The 20590-nt window shown below is 51.2% G+C and overlaps 1 protein-coding gene across 5 annotated transcripts; it reads right to left on the reverse strand.

Moving 5' to 3' along the window:
- Nucleotides 1–746: 746 nt before the first annotated feature.
- Nucleotides 747–19201, reverse strand: Tincr (TINCR ubiquitin domain containing). Of its 5 annotated transcripts, none has more exons than XM_051177620.1 (3): nucleotides 18909–19201; nucleotides 18303–18418; nucleotides 747–891 (listed from the first exon to the last, which is right to left on the reverse strand). In XM_051177620.1, exons 1-3 carry the CDS (start codon nucleotides 19166–19168, stop codon nucleotides 866–868), a joined length of 402 nt encoding a protein of 133 aa, XP_051033577.1. In that variant the 5' UTR covers nucleotides 19169–19201; the 3' UTR covers nucleotides 747–865. The 5 variants fall into 5 exon arrangements, 4 of the variants coding, with proteins under 4 accessions (XP_051033577.1, XP_051033575.1, XP_051033579.1 ...); XM_051177618.1 differs by lacking the exon at nucleotides 747–891 and adding an exon at nucleotides 16628–17679 and having other exon boundaries at nucleotides 18909–19199; XR_007834043.1 differs by lacking the exon at nucleotides 747–891 and adding an exon at nucleotides 17654–17679 and having other exon boundaries at nucleotides 18303–18422; nucleotides 18897–19197.
- Between the last annotated feature and the right edge of the window lie 1389 nt (nucleotides 19202–20590).

Genomic DNA, 20590 nt, shown 5'->3' on the forward strand with positions numbered 1-20590 from the left:
CCTCGGGTCACACTGCACAGTTCTTCTGCAGGCTCCACATGTGCAAAATGGAGTTCCTGGGGTTCTCACAGTCCTCAAGCCACTGAGCCCCAGAGCCTCCCAGACTTGTCGGGGTGAAGCGGGTGGGGGGTTGCAGAGCACTGTTTTTTGTGACCTGAGTCAAAGGACCGCGCTTCTATTCAAACCTCTGAATTCCACTTTCCACTGTCTGCATTCCTTGGTGGGGAAAAATCCCTTTCTACCCAAAGGCAGTGTCTTTGTTCGTCTTTTCTTGTTCTATTGAGCCTTCATCTAATCGCTTCCTCCCTGCACTGCTGGGAGGAGCGAGGTAGAGAATAAATAAACACAGAGGGGAGTGGGGGGGCTGCAGAAGGCGTTTTTTGCCTAGAGAGGGATTTCGCCTGCCAAGTGGAGATAGGGACAAAGAGGGGCGCGAGGGTGCACCGGCCGCATTGAGATATTCAGAAGAACAAGTTTATTCGGTTTTGCGCGTCCCCGACTGGCAGATGCTCGAGAACCCGTGCCAAGGAGAAACGCCCCGTCGTTCCGTGCTGGGGCGTGGGAAGAGCAGCAGGGGAAGGGGATTGTCGGGCCTCCAGAGGGCTGGGGTGGGTGACACCTTGCTGCGGATCGCTGTGTGACCTTCAGAAGAAGTTGCAGCCTGTCTCTCTGCAGTGATGTTTAGGGTTTTTCTGTAGGGTTCAGGGTGGAATTGGGCAACATGAGGGAGATGAGCCCACCGTCCTATTGCAGTGCTGGGGAGAGGCCAGGTACCACAAAACTGAAGTCACTAAATTCCAGTTGAGGCAGGGACAGGAGAATGCCCAGGACGTCACAGCTGCTGTCTTGTTTGGGAACGTTTAACTTATAGAAGTCTCCAGGCCTCGACACCTGCAAATGGAGGCAACTAATCCATCAGTAATAATGGAATTTATTTTGAAATATTAATCCAAGGTGTTCCAGAGGCAAGCCTTATCCAACCAGCAACAAGCATGCATTAACTGCCTACTGTGTGCTAGGTACTAGTTTAGACCCTGAGGCAACAAACACTTAAATAACTAAGCAAGGGGATTTTAGTCCGCAAGCGATTTGGGACCAAAAGATAAATTTGGCAATGTTGGGAAATTGCAGGAGGCTTTTAATGGCAGGGGAATTGAAAACTCCAAACTGTTATGGGTAGGCCTTCGACAAATTCAGGAAGAGGGACAGCCATGCAAAGGCTCTGGAGCAGGATGGAGCCTGCATAGAGGAGACCTGGGTGGCTGAAGAGGAGGAAGGCAGAGTTCTTTATGCTACAGAGAGGATCATCTGCCTGCCTGCCCTTCAATAGTCTCCTTCTACATGAAATTGGTGGTCTCCTATGCCCCATTTATAACATGACCACAGCCATCTTTGAAGCAAACACCACCCTGGTGCCATTTTGAAATTATTCTAATCAGTCTAGACCAAGACAGCCTCAGCTTGGAGCTTGACCTCAAACTCCTAAACAGTCCTGTCTCCCAGCCTGAACCCCAAAGAGTGACTATGCTGCTGAGCCCAGACTGAGTCTCAATACCAACAAGACCATGGCTGCAGACTGAGCACTGACCTTGGATGTTACCCCTGACCCCTCTGAGCCTCAGTTTCCATATCCATCTCTAGGGACAGTTGATCTTCCCCCAGTCCCAATCTGCCACCTGTAAACCTTGAATGTCACCCAGGGCTGAGTCTTGCCTGAGGGCAGGGGTCTCCCTCATGCCCCCCCCGCCCACCCAGAACCAGAGCCTTTGTGGGGGCTCTGCCAGTTCTGGCTGCCAGTAGTTGGAGACCTTGAAGGCTGGAGCCCAAGGCCCTACCAGGCACAGTGTCTCTCGCCCAGCAGGGGCTGCATTAACTGCTCAAAAACCATTCTGGGAAATTAGACCAGAGGCCTCTTCCACAATCACGGGTCATTCTTGCCTGCCTCCCAAACATTCCTGCTGAGACACAGCCCAGCAGCAGGTCTAGGGGGGACATAGGAGGATTGGGGGATCCTAGCCGGCCGGCACAGGACAAAAGCCTCCTCCAAGTCACTGCAGATTGTCAAGACTTTCTGGGCCCCCAGCAGCCTCTGTCACTCTCAACAAGTCCAGGTGGCCAGAGAGTGGGACACCAATAGAGGAGTCACCTCTGCCAGCCAGAGGAGCCACCCTCAGGTTTGTGGACTTTCTCAGTAGTCGAAAGCCTTCATGGCTCAGGAGGAAGGATGCGGTCAAGTCCACATTGATTTTAAAAATGAAGCAACTGCAGATCCAAGCTGATCCAGCGTGGTCAGGTCACCACAGAGAACACTTCTGAGCCCCTAGTGCCTGCTTCCCACCCCAAGCTCTGCATTTCACCAATGTGACGTGGGACTGCAAAGTGAGTTCTAGGCCAGCCTAGTCTACATAAGACCCTTTCTCCAAGCAACAAATAAATCATGTCCTCTACCAGGTCCTCCTATATTCCTGGCATGTGTGCTCCCTCCTTTACAGTTGTAGGAATAGATTCAGAAAGGGACAGTATACTTCCTAACACATCAGCACACAGCATCGCCACTGGCCGGGTCATCTGCACCAACAAACCTCCGATGGGGTGTGAGGGAGCTCCCTGATGGTATTGGAGAATGCTGTGGAGTCATCCTCCCCTGCACTGAATTGGGGTTGACCTAAGGGACTAAATGAATATGGCACAAAGGACAAGAAAGACCAAGCCTGAGCCATACATGGCTCTCCAACTTCTTCATTCTCCCTCAGAACTCCTGAATCAACTGTAAGCCATGTTGGAAAAGCATTGAAGCTGTAGAGAGAGTGCCGCCAATCACCTCAAAGCAAGGGTGCAATGTCTTCTCTCACCACTAGGGATACCCAGTTGCATCATAGAATGAGGCTTTTTTAAAAAAATATGATTTATTTATTTATTATGTTTACAACATTCTACCTCCATGAATTTCTGCATGCCAGAAGAGGGCACCAAATTCCATTATAGATGGCTGTGAGCCACCATGTGGTTGCTGGGAATTGAACTCAAGACCTTTGAAAAAGCAGTCACTTCTTAACCTTTGAGCTATCTCTCCAGCCCCTAGAATGAGGCTTAATACCATAGCTCACCACTAGGGACGCCCAGTTGCCCCATAGAGCAAGGATGCAATACCACCACTCACCACTAGGAGGTCTCTGCATCTGCACTTCAGTCTACTAAAGCCATGCTTCTGCCTGTTGGGCTCCCTGGTTATGGGGTCATGGCTCCTTCAGCCCCAACCCAGCCTCCAGCTCACATGACCCTAGACTGATGCCTTGACACCTGACAACATTGTGTAAGGTCCCAGGCTCCTGACCCCCAAAACAATGAGAGAAATAAGTTTAACTTGTTTGTTTGTTATTTGGAGACAGGGTTTCTTTGTAGCTTTGGAGCCTGTCCTGGAATTGTCTCTGTAGATCAGGCTGGCCTCGAACTCACAAAGATCAACCTGTCTCTGCCTCCTGAGAGCTGGGATTAAAAGTGTGCACCACCACCCCCGTCCAGCTAAATTTAACATTTTTAATTAATTAATTTTTTTTTTTTTTTTTTTTTTAGATTTTTTTACATGCCTGGGTAATTCATACAGCCATAGAAACTGGCAGGAACTCTGGGTGTGGGAGGATTCGAATCTGAAGGTGAGTCTGCCCAACAGAGCAACAGGGTAACCCCATCTTAAGGATGGCCACACACAGGCTGGCTTTGTCGAGTTCAGTTCCCAGCACCCATAGGATAGCTCACCACCATGGGGATGCAATGCCCTCTTCTGGCCTCCCTGAGAACTGCATGCATGAGCAAACTACAGAATCCAAAATAAAATTTAAAAACTATCGAAGGCAGAGGCAGGTGGATCTCTGTGATTTTGAGGCCAGCCTGGTCTACAGAGTTAGTTCCAGGATAACTAGGGCTACACAGAGAAACTTTCTCAAAAAAAATTTAAAAACTAGGTCCCCCTCTAAAAATAAATAAGTAAAGTAAAAACTAGGCGGTTTTGTGTGTGTGTGTGTGTGTGTGTGTGTGTGTGTGTGAGGTCCCCAAATTGATTTCATGTCCCCTATACAGAGGGTCTCCATCGAACTGGTCTCTGTGGGGTGTCCTAGCCCACTCAGGCCGCAGCTCCTACCTGTTTGCAGACTCAGTTTCCATTTCTTCCTTGGCCCCTCCCTACACAGCTGTGTGGACCCCCGTGAGGACACCCAGACAGTCCTGCCCACCCCTTACTGGACCAGGGCAGAGCAAGAAAATGAGATTAACTGTGGGATCTTGGCTACCTGAAGGACGGCATATTGATCTCCACGGTTCAAAAATATTAAATGATATTGCTTTTTGTTATTTAAAATGCTGCCTAAGCAATTCCGTAATGGAAGGAGTCGGCCAGGGACCAGAAAGTTCCCTGCCAGAGATGGCCACTGGGATGGGAGATGGGATGGTCCTTGTAGTGAGGGAAGGCTCAAGAAAGCGGCTATCAGGCCTTCATCGACTAGGACAAACAGCTGGTGTGTGATCCCCTCACGGGGACTCACTGATGTGGGGGTGGGATTCAGAGAGGTAGAAAGGATGAGCTGCCATGGAGGCAAAGTGAGGAATAGGACACAGTGGGCAGGATGGGTGGTGCTCTGTGTTAACATGGGAGTGAGGGGCGGGGGGCGTCAGGGCCCAAGGGATGCCTGGGTCTCAAAGGGTCAGCTGAAGGGATCACACATCCCAGGGTGTTCTGGGTAACCCATGGCTGCACCCCATTGAGGCCCTCACAACTGGGAACTGGGTATGCAAATGAGGTCCAGAAACCTTTACCCCTTTGAAACCCCAGTGAGGGGCTGGGGCTTGGTCAGGGGTGGAGCCCCACCTAGAATCCCCTAGTGAGGGTGAGGGGCTGGGGGCATGGTCAGGGATATTGTCTTGCAAAATTCAGAAGACCCTGAGTTCCATGGCCTGATGTGTTCTGATGTGTACACACACATGCACACACACACATACACACACACACACAAGTTCAAAGCCAACCCACGTAGGCTGGACACTTCCAAACCATGAAGATGGCACCTTGCTTTCAGAGATCAACAGTTACAATTTTTTTTTTTCTCTCAAAGATACTGGGGTTTGGAAAAATCTTTAATGACAGATGTGGGTTCAAACGCCCCACCCTCCCCCAATTCCATCTCTTTATCGCTGTATTGCTGTGTGACTTTAGAAAAACACCTTTAGCCAGGCAGCAGGGGTGCATGCCTTTAATCCCAACACTAGGAAGACAGAGGCAGGAGGATCTCTATGAGTTCCAGGTCAGCCTGGTCTACCGACAGGCTCCAAAGCTACACAGAGAAACCCTGTCTCGAAAGAAGAAGAAAGAGAAGGAGGAGGAGAAGAAAAAGAAGAAGAGAAGAAAAGAAGAAAGAAAAAGAAAGTAAGACCTTTACCCTCTGGCCCTCATTCTCCAGCACAGTGACAGGGATACAATCAAAGGGTATCTACACAAGGTGCCCAAGACCGGGAACTGAGTTGTGGGCACCCTAAGTGGGTCTGCAGTAGATACTTGGCAGAGTTACTTAGGGCTCCCCAAAGCAAGAGAGGGAGAGATGAAAAATTAGGGACTGAAAGTAAAAAGGTGAATCTCTGGAGCTGGGGTGCAACATTTGTACAGTGCACAACCTTGGTGACCCGCTGTGCCTAGCACCTTTGACAACCCTGGCTAAAGACAGTCATTTTTCCTGCTCTGAGCCCGATGTTTGTCATGATCACTGACGAGACAGAGGCAGTGGGGTGTGAGGAAAGATGTATCCTGCCCTTTCCAGAAATATGCATAACAGGAAGGCTCTGTACTGCAATGGGGGAAGAGGGCTGGGGGCATCTGGGCATGGGGGATGCGAACCTGAGTTCTCACGCTTGCTTGGAAAGCACTTTCCCCAGTGACCTGTCCCCTCACTCCAGATGTCACCATTGAAAAGTTTCTGCACCCCAATAAGCCTCTCCACCAATGCAGCAATCCAAAACCAGACCAAATCAAACGAAAATAGAAAAGGCCCATGTTTAATGGGGAAACGCTCCCTGATGATTTTCTGGTCCCTCCAGAGAAGAAACCTAAAAACCATGTGTCTGTTTTCTGCAGCACAGTTTAAACACCCTGTGGGAGTGGTCTTAAGCCTCTCTGGGGAAGGAGCCATGTTTGTTGGGTTTTCTAGGATGGGGCAGAGTTTAGGGAGAGAGAGATGGGGAGGGGGATTAAGGTGGAGCTTCCACCAGAACATTCTAGACATTTTAGGTATATGGATGCCAGAGGCTGACCTGAACAACCATCTTTGTTTCTTTAGGGGGAACCGCGGAGAAAGACCATTCCTCTCTGGGGCAACGTGGTTCTATCACCTCCAGCTTTCTTCTGAAGCCAGGAAATAAATGTGGGACCCAAAAGGGTGGACAATGGCCCAGAAAACACAGCAAGCTGGGGATACAGCCAGGGTTGAGTATGCCAATGTCAAGACCAGGCTGGGGAGGGTAGGTAAGCTCACAGGGGAGGCAGAAAGAGCAGGAACCCTGAACACCCTTCCCTGGGGAAGCTCGACACCCTTCCTTGGGGTGTGACACCCTGCTAAGGGTCCTGGGGTTAGAAGCCATTGCTCTGAGCCCGGCTCCTGGGTGGGGATGGTTCAGGCTACTCAGGAAGCAGAATAGGTTTCCTGAGGGTGAGGCAGGAGAGAAGAGCCCCATCTGCCTCCATGAGAATCCCAAGCTCTCCTTGAAGCCCACTGGGCACTGCCTCTCCACCTGGGTACCCTTTCCCTTCCAATGTCAGTGATCTTGAATGTATTTAAGACCTCAGAGGAATATTCCAGCACGCTGGTGGAGCTTGAATGCCTCCCTAACTGGGGCATTCACTAGCTCTCCATGCTCCTGCTGCAACTATTGCCATTCTCTTACACATAGAAAGTGGGACTGTGATGTTTCTCCTATGGCGTGTGTGTGGGTGTCTGTCTGTTTCTGTGATCAGCTTGCCTTTGGGATGGGGGGCGGTCTCTGAGACAGGAACTCCGTCTCTCACGTCTCTGACCTTCCCTCTATGTCTGTCTCTTGTGCCGCTCTCTTCTTTTCCTTCCCTCTGAATCAGAGCTGTTAAAAGTCACAAAGACACAGGAGCCTCTTCTCACAGGAGAGCAAATTGCCTACACCCTGTGGTCTAGTAATTGAATCTGCAGGCAGCCAGGATGGAATCAAGTGAGGGCCTGAAGGCAAGGCAGGAACAGAGCAGTTGAGAGGGGCTGTTGCCAGGGGGGTGTTGGGTTCTGTGCAGCTATGGAGGAAGTGTAGGGTGGCTAAAACCTGAAAGCAGCGGGGAGTCTGTGATATCATTGTGACCAAACCTCAGCTGGTCACATAAAGGCATCAATACAGACACAGTATTCATCACTCATTCCAGCCCACAATGGCACCAAACACACCTCTTAATGAGGAGAGAAGGCTTTCCACCCAGCTCCTCACACACTGCAAACTCCCCTCCCTCTCCATCCCTAGCCAGATAAACAAACATCACTGAGCATCAGCAACACTCCAAGGAACATACATAGTCAACAAATTCTTCTATACATACACAGAGGCCACCCATTCATTTCATTTCACAGACCCCACACATGGAAATTCCACACCAATGACCTTCCAGCTAGATACCAACATACACAGTCATCCATCCATGCATCCATTCACCCATCCTCTCATCCATACACCCATCTATCCATTCACCCATCCACCCATTCACCTATCTACCTATCCATCCTCCCATCAATCTCTCCACCCATCCTTCCATCTCCCCATCCACCACTCATCCCCCCATTCTTTCATCCATCCATATATTCGTCCATCCACTCACTCATCCACCCACCCATCTTCCATTCAGGCAGTGTCTTCTACCGACCCTGTCCATCACCTGAACCCTCCCCACCTGGGCTGGGTGTGGTGTTCTTAGACAAGCAGGCCAGGTGCTCAGCTAATGGCCTCACTTGGGCTAAGAACATGTATGTTAATCCTATCAGGAGCCCTGTCACCATCACAAAGCACCAGCAGCCCTGTTTTAGATTAATCCTGGGGGGACAGTTCTTGCAGGAGTGTCACATTAGCATAGACAATGGAACTGCATGCTAAGAGGAGATAGATGTTAAACTCTGGAATAGAGCTGGGCGTGGCGGTTCATGCCTTTAATCCCAGCATTCGGGAGGCAGAGGCAGGCAGATCTCTGTGATTTTGACACCAGCCTGGTTTACAGAATGAGTTCCAGGACAGGCTCCAAAACAATACAGAGAAACCCTGTCTCAAAAAACAAAAACAAAAAACAAAAAGCAAGCAAACAAAAAACCCCTCTGGATTGGAGTCCCTGCCTCTGTGGAGGGAACCCAGGATGGACAGGGAGCAGGCTGGGTGGAGTTGTTGGCCTCAACTTTGATGTCTCTGTGAACAATGTAAGAGAGTGAGTAAGAGAGGGAAGGGGAAGCAGCTGGTGTGGGCGACAGGGAGAAACATCACTGAATCATCGCCACCTGAAGTGTGGCCTCAACTCCAGGACAAAGAGACATGGGAAGTGTGGCCACAGCTGCCTCCTGCTTAGGTGGAGAAGGACAAGGAAGTCGTGACTTCTAGCCCAGGATCCAAGAGTTACCTCCACACTCATTCTTCAGCTCAGAGTCCCTGTGCATGCCTGAAACAGTGGCCTGCACAGCTGGCTTCAGCCCCTAGCCTGCTCAGGTCCCTAGGGCTCCCTGACCAGGCTCCAACCCCCTATAACAGTCCGGATGCTCTCAGTCTAGAAATAAGGGCATTCGTCCTACATGACTTAGCCAAGATTTCAGCTTGTTCTGGCCTCCTGCAGACAAAGCCATCAACTGCAGCAGCCAATGTTTATGAGCCACCCTGGGAGAAAGATACAGCCCAGAAGAGATCTCTGAGAATATTCCAGGCAAAGGACAGCACAAGTACAAAGGCCCTGAGGCAGGGTGTCATTCCTGCAGTGCAAAAGGCCACCCCTGACCACACCCCCTGCCCCTCACTGGGGGATTCTAGGCAGGGCTCCACCCCTGGCCACACCCCCTGCCCCTCACTGGGGGATTCTAGGCAGGGCTCCACCCTTGACCACACCCCTGCCCTTCACTGGGGGATTCTAGGCAGGGCTCCACCCTTGACCCCCCCCCTCAATTGTGATTCTATTAAAGGCATGCATTACCACCAGGAGCAACAACCTCTATTTTTTCAGGATCCCTGGCTAACTAACTCTCTCTGTCTTGTTTCTTCCATTGGGATGGGAGCTTTCTCCCTCCCACCTGCTCTTCCTATCCAGGCTTCCAGGATGGACACACAGAGTGTAGAATGGCTGAATGAATGAATGAATGAATGAGTGAATGAATGAGATGGGGAACAGCTGTCTTGACTATCTCTCCAGAGGCTTGGATTCAGGTACTGTTAAGTCAGGGGTCCCCAGGCTCCAGCTGCAGGAATTATGAGGAGGAGCTGCACTCCCCTCTGCACTGCAAGCCCCCACCAGCTGGCCCAGGGAAGTGCTGGCCACAAGAGGCTCATTTGCATATGCAGGTAATTGGTTTTGCAAATAGATCTGGTTCTTGAAGTTTGTAGATTAGCCATAAATACGTCTCCAGATGAGAGAGAAAGGTCACGGATGAATAAAAGAACAATTAAACTTTCTGGAGATTATTAAACTAAACAGAATCCTGGCATAGGCCGGCTGTGGTGTGGGAAGGTGGAGGAGGTGTGGGGTTCGGACTCTGTGGGGCCTGGGTGGAATGGGACATCAGGGTGACCTTCAAGACAGCAAGGAGCCCCATTTCTCTGGAGAACCCTGATGCCCGAAGAGGAAACAGACTGACACCAGAGTGTGGAGGGCATTCTTGTCATCAAAGAACCCCAGAGACTGAGGCAGGAGGATGTTAATTTTGAAGCTAGCCTGGGTTACATGGCAAGACCCTGTCTCACAAAGAAAAGACAAAAACAAAACAGCTTGCTGAGTAGAGCACCTTCCTGTACCCATGAGGCCCTGGGTTCCATCAAATCAGGGGTATCCTGGGCTACACACAGACTTAAAGGCCAGCCTGGGCTACAAGGGATCAGTCCCAGAATACTTTCTCAGGCTGTGTCCACAGCAAGCTTTACCAACACCTGACCACATCTGGAGAAGGCTTTGATCAGATGAGACCCCGTTTTGAAGTGGGAATCTCATCTCACTGCATGGTGATTTGATGAAGCAGCAGCCATGATGGGCCTGGGTCATCCTGGACGCTTTGCTGCTAGCGAAAGACAGACACATTTTCTGTTTCAAGAGGCAGAAGCAGGGCTTCAGTGTTGCCAGTTCTCAGGGTTGAAGGGAATGGAAGGCAGAAGATGGTTGGGCATGGGGGAGAAGTAGCAGAGACTCAGCAGGAAATTGTCACCCACCCTCTACTCCCATTTCCCCCACCAGGAAAGAAGGCAGTGGGAAGTGGCTGCAGAGGGAAGGCAGGCAGAGACTTCAACCTTGTGGTTAGGCAGCTGTGAGGGAAGGGATGTTGGAGCAAAGACCTAAAGAATGTAGAGGGAGCCATGAGGGAAGGGCCACCATTGTGCAAAGGCTCCAGGGCAGAATGGAACCTCCAACTCCCAGAAGACAGTGGTAAAAGTAAGATGCACCCAGGATCCAGTCCCCACTTTCTCTTTTGGGATTACGGAAGACATTTCCCAGCCTCCCTTGCAGTGAGAGGCCATTTGTGGACAATTGAATGGTGTGCACAGCCCCAGGCTTTAACCTCCAAAGATGTAGACAAGTCTCCCTTTTCTGTTTATGTTTTTTTATTTTTTGTTTTGTTTTTCAAAACAGGGTTTCTCTTTAGCTGTGGGGCCTGTCCTGGCACTCAATCTGTAGACCAGGCTGGCCTTGAACTCACAGAGATCCTCCTGCCTCTGCCTCCCAAGGGCTGGGATTGAAGATTTGGACCACCACTACTACCCCTCCCATTTCTGTTTTTGCTTCCCCCCCTCCAACCTAGATGGTGGTCAAGATGGCAGAAGCTGGGTAACCATTGTGTGCCCTAAGATCCAAGTTGGGAGCTGAGAATCAAAGCCTGGGCCCTGGCTCATTTTGGAGTCTGGGGTCATAGGACATGGGAGCTGGGACTTCTCTGTCAGTTAAACTGTAGCATTATGGGAACCTAGCAACAACAGCTGCAAATACCCAGGGATTCTGAACCCTTCTAATGCTCATATTTTGAATTCCAGAATTTTTTCTTCCTTGCTGTATAGATTTTCTATAGTGAAAAGGGACCAGACAGGTGAGTCAGCTGCCTAAGGTCACATAACCAAACCATCACCTGTAAACTGGGCCAGTGACTGCCTGGATCTGTGGCATGTCCCTCAGAGCTTAAAGTGCTCGCCTGTGTGAGAAGGCCCTGTTCTGACCCCAGTACTAAGTAGGGCAATATTGGCACTCGGGGCGGAGGCAGGAGGATCAGGAGTTCAGAGTCATCCTCAGCTACACAGTGAGCTTGAGGTCAGCCTGGGCTGCATAAGACCTTGTCTGCAAATAAAATGAAGTCGTCAGCTACTTCTCCTAACGGATCCATTTTTCAGACATAGAGTTAGTTCCACATTATTAAGTCAACTATTGTGTGCCAAGTCCTACTTAAAGGAGCCAGGCCCAGGATTCACGGACTCAGTAGAGACCCTCAATCAGCTGTGTGGTGAGGGGACAGCCAGAAGGTAGAGCCCGTCAGCTATGGGCAGAGCATCACGGGAAGGAGAGGGAGCTGCAGGCGGCACAGGAGAGACGTGGAGACTGTTGCCTTCTTGTCCCCCCCCCCCCAGGCGGGGAGGGCAGCCAAAAGCCCGACTGAGGAGCCCCGTGGGGCGCGCGCTATTTTTAGCAACTACTCCTCAGGACGCCTAATCGCTTCGGCCCGGACCCTGCCAGGTTACCATGGAAACGCTGGGTACCGGTGCGTCCCCGTGTCCCCGGCGGCTGCCAACCCTGAGTCCCAGACTGGGATGGCGCCAGGCCCTCCTAGCTGTGCAGCCCAGGCATGGCTTGGGCCCTATCTGAGATGCTCGAGATGGAGCTGAGAGCCCAGACTGAACCTGCCTTGAAATCTGGCCAGCCAGAAGCGAACCACCAACATGTTTCTCCCACCTCTCGGGGGGTCTCAGTCCCTAGAGACAGGGCTGATATCACACAAGTTTGGAGCATCTGCTGTGTGCCAGTCAGTGCAAAAGTGTCCTTGCAAATTATTTATAATTGTTTATTTTGGGAGAGGGTCTGCCTACATAGCCCAGGCTGTCCTGGAGCTTGCTATGTAGACCAGGCTGGCTTCAAATTCACAGAGATCCTGTCTCTACCTCCCAAGTGTTGGGACTAAGGGCATGCGTCACAACCTGCCACCACCATGTCCTGCATATCTTTTCGCTTTTATGGCACTGACTGTTTAGGAACACCACCCCCTCCCCCGCCCCAATCCGGTGACCCAGCTTCGTGGATTTGATGCTTTCTTCTGGTTGCCACATGCAACTACACCCACAGTGCACAAACCCACACAATAGACACACCTGTGATCTACACAAAATAAATCTATTACATGTGGCTGAGCTATTGCATGTGCATGTGAGGTCATACAGTGTCTTCCTGTCCCTGGATCCTCCGGTATCCTGTGGCCTCTGGTCAGCTGATGTGGTAACCAATGTTGACACAGTGCCCATTCCCTTGTCACCCTAATGTCCTCTTCCCATCCCAGCTATCTCCGGGTGGAAACCCTGGACTGCCCACCAACCTGGATGTGCAACAAACCAGTCACATGACCCACACTGGGGGGCAGATGGGGGGAATGTGTCTCTCAGCTGGGGGGTCCCCAGCACCCCCATGTCCCTTGAAAGGATGCCTCACAGGTGGAGGGGACCCCACAGCAAGTGTAGGATACAAACCTCCACTTGGCAACCACCCCCAAGCATGTTAGCCAGGAGCAGAGGGTCCAGGTAAACACCCCCTCCCTACAGCTGTCATTATCTCAGGATGCAATAAACATGAGGTCTGTCTGTGTAGTGTCAGGGACACTGTAATTGTTCCTAGGCAACTGGCAGTGGACAGGCTATGCAGGGGCTTTGGGTGTGGACACAGTGGGACAGTGTTTCTGCCAGCCAGAGTATCCTTATTTTCCATTTGTTTATTATATTTGTGGGGGGTTGGAGGAAGACCTGAAGAAGTTAGGTCTCCTTCCATGATGCCAGGCCAGGGATTGAACTGAGGTTATCAGGCTTGGCAGCAAGTCCTCTCTGAGCCATCTTGATGGACCCTGGTGTGTCTCAAACAGGTGGCCATGTATGTGTATGTCTTCAGAGTAGCCTGAGGCATATGGAAGGCTGAGGATTCTTGGGACACTGATGACTGGTAATCTGCAGCTTCTACCCCAGATGGCCTATCAAGGGCATCCTCAGGGTATAGAGCCTGGGGCTCAACCTACAGGCTTCTGGCCCCTTCAAAGACTTTATGAGGTAAATAAATTGAGAATATAGACAGTTAAATGAATATGTAACAGGTAAGAGGCTATCTACACAGGCTGGTGACCACGGCAACAGGATCAGGCTCTTAGGTTTTTTTTCTTTATGTTTTTATTCATGTATTTATTTATGCTTCTGTGTGTATGTATGTGTGAGAGACCAGCCATCAGGGTCAAGGTGCCTCAGTTTCTCCATCTGCACCATGTCAGGGATGGGGTTGTGATTCAGCAAACAAGGGGGTTGAGATGGTGTGTCCCTCCCATCTGCAACTTTGGCAGGGCCCCAGCTTGCCCTGTCTCAGTGGCTGTCTTGTAAATGGAGTGGGAGAGGAAGGTCTGTGGCTCCAGGCCCCGGCCACAGAGGGTATTTTATGTGTCTAGGATCCCAGACCCCATCATTCACTTTTCCATCCTTCAACATCCAGAACCCCAGGCCCAAAAAAGCTGCTGTGGTTCCAGCATGGGGAACTGACTATTGCATCATGGGCTCAATGTGGGCCCGAGACCCACCACCTCCCTGGCCCAGTCTCAACTTTTAAATAATCTCAAGTTCAAACCCACCCTGTTCAGAGACTTAGATCCTGGAGTCGGGCAAGTTTTTTGTAAAACGGGGTGATCATGGCACCCCACTACTGTCAGGATGAAATTAACTAAAGAAAGCAGTTAACCACTAGGTACAAACTCATGGAGAAGGCTCAGAGTGGTGGCTCATCCGGAGTTTGTGGCCAAGCCTTTTGGACTGAGTTCAATCCCTGGACCTGACTCCTGCAGGGCCTCCTCTGCCCCCCTCCATGCTACCTCAAACAAGAACTTGCTTTTCTGAAAAGAGATGGAGAAGAGCTAGAGGGGAGGGATGGGGGAAGCGCAGGGGATGATGGGACAGATAGGGAGCCCAGCAATTAACCCTGTGACCTTCCACTGCAGACACTACCCGGCCTTGGTGTCTCGAATGGGGGTGAGAGAGCCTCCAACAGGCTAGACAATCCTGCCCCAGAGCCTTGGCACATGCTGAGTTTGATGTTTTCCCTTCTAGATATTTCCCCCAGATCCCTCTTTGCTCTCCCCTGTACACACCAGATACATAACACAACACTAAATTATCCCACCTGCTTCTTTTAAAAGCTTGACTCTTTTTGAAACAGGGTCTCAGACAGCACAGGCTGACCCAGAACTCATTATGTAGACCACATTGACCTCGAACTCACAGAGGTCCCAAGCACTGGGACTAAAGGTATGCATCATTATGTCCCTGCCTCTACATTCTTATAACTCAGCCTGACATTTAACCAGAGCCCCCTCAATGAAGATAAAGAAGTCCAGAGAGGGGAAGTAATTTCCCAAGGTAGCCCAGCCTCCAAGAATGCCCTGTGGAGACAGTGACTTGGGCTTTTTGTCCAGCCAGTAACTAATTCTCCCCATTTATCACAGAGCAGGAGACTGGTGCTGCGAATTTCGACCAGGATGGAACTAGAACGACGGGTTGAAGGCTCAGGAGCAGGATGGGAGTTGTGCATCCCACACCCTCTACTGTTTGCTTACTGAACTCAACCAAGCACAGGCTGTTGAGGAAACACATCCTGGATGAATTACAGCACAGTAAATAGAAATAAATACATGTAAGTAAAAAGTGAAAAAAATCACAGCCACACTATGACACATGCTTTTAATCTCAGCACTCAGGAGGCAGAGGCAGGCAGGTCTCTGTGAGTTCAAAGTCAGCCTGTCCTACTGAGCAAGTTCCAGGGCAGGTCCCAAAGCTACAGAGAAACCCTGTCTGGAAAAAACAAAAACAAAAAACAAACAAACAAACAAAAACAAACAAACAAAAGAAACGTTTGAACTAAGGGAACATGGATCATTTGGGAACCTCTCTCAAAACGCGCTTTTGATGTTACAGGCTGAAGTCCAGGCTCTGGATCCCCTCAGTCACAATCAGGCAGAATTGTTACCAGTTTGAGGCCAACCTGGGCTACAGTTACAAACCTGTCTCAAAAAGAAACAAAAATAACAACTAAACACAAAGAAAAAGAAAAATGTGAAAGGTGGGGCTGGGGTTAAAGGGCAAAGCAAATTGGGTAAAGGTAATGTGGCCCCCAAAAGGGGCTCAGTGTGGGAGGGGCAGCAAGATCTTAGCTCAGGGCAGAAGAGTGAGGTTTAGGTTGAATGTCATTCAAAGTTAGGCCCCGCCTACAAACCTCCAAGGAGGGGTGGGGGTGGCCTTCAAGAGACTCCACCGTGACCACACCCCAGCCCCTCACTAGAGGATTCTAGGCGGGGCTCCACCCTGACCACGCCCCCAGCCCTCTAGGTTTTGAAAACTGCCCATGATGCTCAGGACACAGAAACTGACAGGAACGTGTGGCCAGGGTGCTGTCGCTGGGAGCCCAGCTGGGTTTCCAGTAAATGCTCCAGAGGGAGCATCATGGGATCTTCCCCCTCCCCCGCTGAATGACAGGACCCAGCGTGGGTGGGACGCACAGCGGGAGTCTGCCCCTCCCTGCATGCCACAGGCCTCAGTGAGACCTGAGAGGCTGCCAAGTCTCACCGAAACCTCCTGCCTCAGCCGGGGCTTGCTGGGGCCTGAGGCCTGCAAGAGAGTGGGCAGCAGGCTGGGTCACAAGGAGCCATGGGACAGTACAAAGACAAAGAAGCTGTCACTGCTGTCACCTGCTTTGTTTTCAGTCTTCTATTTGATACATGTCCAAAATGCCCCCTGTACCTAGAGCCCAGACTGGATGACCTTGCAGCTCCTGCGGTGAGCTCATAGAGATGGAATGAGAGTGACACCACCTGGTCTCATGACTCAGGCCTAGGACAGGAGCACAGTGCTGGCATAGCAGGGCCCAAAGGGAACTGGAGGCTATTATTGAAGTATTAAGAATGGATATGTAAAAATAGAGCGCTGAAAGTAGGCCTTTGTAGGATAAATAGGAGTTTGTTAAAAAAAAAAAAAAAAAAAAAAAAAAAAAAGGCAGAGGAGCCTGTGACCACAACTCAGAGAGCTCAGGAGGAACAAGATTGAGCGGTGGGCTGTGCATGCTCAGCAGCCTGACCCTTAATACCACATTTCCCTGGGCTAATTGTAAGCCAACTCAGGCATGGCACCTCCTCAGCTGTCACTTTTCTCTGTGGGTCACAAGTTCTATCCACTGTGGCAGCTTCCGATGACTGTTGGAGAGAGGGCACTTGCATTCCATACCGTGGCTTTGGGACCTCAGGCCTGATGGGGTGGGGGGGGGGGACAAGAAATGACACACAGACTCTGGGGCCTTGGTTCTACAAACAGGATACAGGCGGCCCAATCATGGTGTTTACATCCACTTCAGGCTGGGAGGCCTCGGATCAAGGACTGAAAGGGAAGGAGGGCTGGGGAGGGAAGGGCACTGGACTGCCGGGCACCAGGGGACAGCCCCTACATTATTATTTCTGAACAGGCTAGGGCTGACAGCTTAAGGAATGAGGGGTGATTTGCATTCAATTTGCATAGTGTTTGTTAAATGTCAAAATGCTTTCTCTTGTCCCCCTCCAATTCTAGCCCCCTCCCACCAGCTCTCCACATGGCTAGGGCCAAGGAACTCCACAGGGATGGCAGTTTCCCCCACAGCTGAGCAATGGAGACTGTGGAGGCAGAGGACCCAGACCCCCAGGGCCTGGCACAGTTGCACATGCCCAGCAATCCAACTCCCCAAGGCCAAGATCCAATCCCCACCTGCCGGGCTCTGCATCCTGAGGCCTGTACAACTCTTAATTAAAACGTTATTTCCTTCTGGGTTCTGGGTTCATTACAAAGCACCAGGGGGCACACAAAGGCCCAGTACAGCACCCCAACACTGGGGCTACACAGCAGAATCCACAGCATACTTCAGCTCATTTTGCATATGCGTGGGCTCACCAGGGACCCCCAAGTCAGTCTTAGCGTCCCAGCAGATCCTGGAACCAGGGCTGTTCACAACTGGGGCCCTGTGGGCAAGGATCTGTGCATGTTGACTGGAAGGTTTCCTAGATGAGAAGACAGTAGAAGATCCAGGTTGTGGAGGCTCCCAGGGAGGTTCCCAAGGCCACGGAAAAACCATAAGGCTCCTTGCTGGAGGGTTGAATGACAGCATCTGGGAAGCAGTGGGCATCAGCAGGACCAGAGTGTCGCATCTACCTGGGAGTCCAGCACCTGGATCCACAAGGGACATGTGGTCCCAGGGATGTGAACCAGCAACACTCAGGCCAATGGCCCTTCTTCCCTTTTCCCAGTGGCCTGGATCTGGGCGTGGACAGGGAGCACAGCAGTAGACAGTCCCAGGAATTGCAGGTGAAACTGCCTCAGCACATCCTGGTGGCCATTACAGAAATTGCAGGCATAGCATTTAAGGACATCCTGCCATGTCATGGTCAACCTTGGCTTGCATCATAGTAAGAAGGTCAGAGGGGAGCAGGTAATTTCTCAAGGTCACACAGTAAATTGGGGGCAACACTGATAAGCCAACACGAGGAGGTGGGAGAGTGGGGCTGGAGAGATAGCTCAGAGGCTCAGGGGCTCAGGGGCAGTTTTTCCAGAGGTCCTGAGTTCAGTTCCCAGCAACCATATGGTGGCTTGCAACCATCTATAAAATGAGATCTGGTGCACCCTTCTGGCATGCAGAGATACATGCAGGCAGAACACCGTATACATAATAAATAAATCTTTAAAAAAGTTAAAAAGGGAGGTGGGAGAGTGAGGTCAGTGTGTCTGTCCCATGGGCCCTCAGTTTTCTCATCTGTGGATTCCACTATGTCACCCTCATTTGAGTGACTTACCTGGAATAAGGCTGGGCTCCCAGGAAGAGAGAGGTGTGGTGCCCACTGGGCCAACCTGCTCCATCAGCCAGCACCTTGCATCCCCAAAATCATGGCTCCATCTCCTCCAGCGCCTACTACCTGAGGGGGAAGAAAGGAAAACACAAGGTAGAACAAAAGCAGCCATCGCTCAGCTCCTGGGTCTAGGTACCTGAAGATCCCCTAGACACTCTGACCCCATTAGAAACACTCTGAGCACAGTATCCCCAACAGGTTGTGACAGCTTGAGGCTGGGAGCGGAGTGTGCAGTGGCCTCTCCAGGGCTGCTTTCCCTGCCCACTTTCAAGGTGAATGGACAGACACAGGAGATGAAGGCAGACAGATGGAGATATGAAAAACATGGGACAAGGGGTGGGGTGCAGAGATGCCAGGGCAGAGACAGAGACAAGGACACAGAGAGGAAGGCAGGAAAGAGAGTTCCCAGAGCCGCCATTGGAGCAGGCACCACAGACCAAGAGAGCTAATGAGGCAGAGAGGAAGAAGACCCCGCCACAGGGACCTCCCTGGCCCCGTCCCTAAGCCACCACTATCCCAACAGCTCAGTTCCTTGCTTACATTCCTAGTCACCTGGGGTCACTGAGCAGCAGCAAGACCGAGCCGTCCTGTAAGCGAGCCTCGCGCACCGTCTGGTGGTCTGGCAGCGGCCTAGCGTTGTAGTAGAAGGTTCTGCGCCACGAGCTCACGCCCTGGCCCACTAGCTGCGCGCGCAGGTCGCTCAGCGTGTCGCGGGGCCGTACGGTCAGTGGAAGCAGCAACGCCTCGTCGGCCAAGTGCACCTTGATGTGGTAGCGCTTCCAGCGCGACAGCCCGCGACGCAGCCCCTCCATGGCGGCCGCCCGCCTGAGATTCTGCAGACCAGCACCTGCCAGACCGGCTGGGCCACCAGCCTCCGCCCCTCTGCCCCTTCCAGGCACGCCCTGCTGCAGGGTGGGGAGTGGGGGTGGTGATATTGCCTGGCCCAGCCCTGGCCTCCATGCCCCACCCCATCCCAACCCCCGCACAGCATGCTCAAAGGCTCTGGGGCAGATAATGAAGCTTTGCAAAGATCCCAGAACAGGAGGGACCCTGGTGTGTAGGAAGGGCTGGGAGTTGGCCCTTGTTGCTGGAGTGGAGGAGCAATGGCTAGAGAGAAGAGGGAGGCAGGAGGGCAATGTAACCCACCTACCCATTACCATTACTTTCTCCCTAATCTAATCTGCACTGGCTTTGGGTTGGTGGGCCCCAAAGAAACCTCAGCTTTGGGCCTTTGTCATTCATGGTACTCTAGTTGGGGACAGGGGCAGATTCTCCAGCCTAATGGTCTGGGGGGGGGGGGACAGACCCCATCTAGGTTTGGGATAGGAGGATGTCATTCATGTGGGCTATTAGAGCTAGGACATCAGGGGATGGCTAAAAGTTCACCATTCCTATTTGTCCACAGTCTCCACCCAACACAGTTCAGCAACAGCCTGGTAGGGAGCGGGGAGCCCTAGCCTATGATCCTCACAGCCCTTTTCAGAGTGCTAGCAGAATCTCATCTTGGGGCGCTTACACAAGCACACTTCTTCCTCCACCCCCAACAGGATGGAGCAGTTTATCCTTTGACACACAAACTCTGGTGTTGTCATAGGCAGCCCCAAGTCTGTGTCTACTACTGGTACCTTGTAAGATGATGTTGTCATAGGGCTCCTGACACACATTTACCCAGGAATGGCTCTGCTGAGAGAACATTCTAGGTGTTAAATTTGTCTCCACAGAGAAAAACAAAACATTCTAAGACTTTACATGAGTGACATTTTGGTGGCTCAGCCTTTAATCCCAGTACTTGGAAGGCAGAGGTAAGGGGAATCCCTGTGAGTTCAAGGCCAGCCTGAGCTACATAGTGAGATCCTTGCGCACCCCCCCCCCCAAAAGAAAGGACAATACACAGGAAAAGCATACATCTCAGTGTAGGGTGACATTAAATCCAGCCTTTAATTAAAAGATTAATGGCTGACAACACACAGATATAAAACATACACAAACACTTCACACAGGAAAACAGGAACAAAGCCAATGAAAACTCCCAACAGTCAATAGACAAAGTCTGACTTTCACAGTACATAAAAAGCTTCTAGAAATCAACAAGCACCAACAATAGATTAAAAATGAATAGAAGGGATAACATGGGCACATCTTTATCGTAATGGTGGCACACACCTTTAATCTCAGTACTCTGGTGGCAGAGGCAGATGAATCTCGATGTGAGTTTGAGGCCAGCCTGGTCTACA

This window comes from Phodopus roborovskii, unplaced genomic scaffold (genome assembly GCF_943737965.1).
Source record: "Phodopus roborovskii unplaced genomic scaffold, PHOROB, whole genome shotgun sequence".
NCBI lineage: Eukaryota > Metazoa > Chordata > Mammalia > Rodentia > Cricetidae > Phodopus > Phodopus roborovskii.

Bases quoted from the DNA above. Each gene is read 5' to 3' on its own strand.
- Tincr (XM_051177618.1), bottom strand. From the start codon at position 19,168: ATGGAGGGGCTGCGTCGCGGGCTGTCGCGCTGGAAGCGCTACCACATC. The intron at 18,419-18,908 runs GTGACTAGGAAT...CCCCTCAGGTAG, and splicing joins CTGCTGCTCAGTGACCCCAG to TAGGCGCTGGAGGAGATGGA. The intron at 17,680-18,302 runs GTAAGTCACTCA...TTGTGGATCCAG, and splicing joins GGAGCCCAGCCTTATTCCAG to GTGCTGGACTCCCAGGTAGA.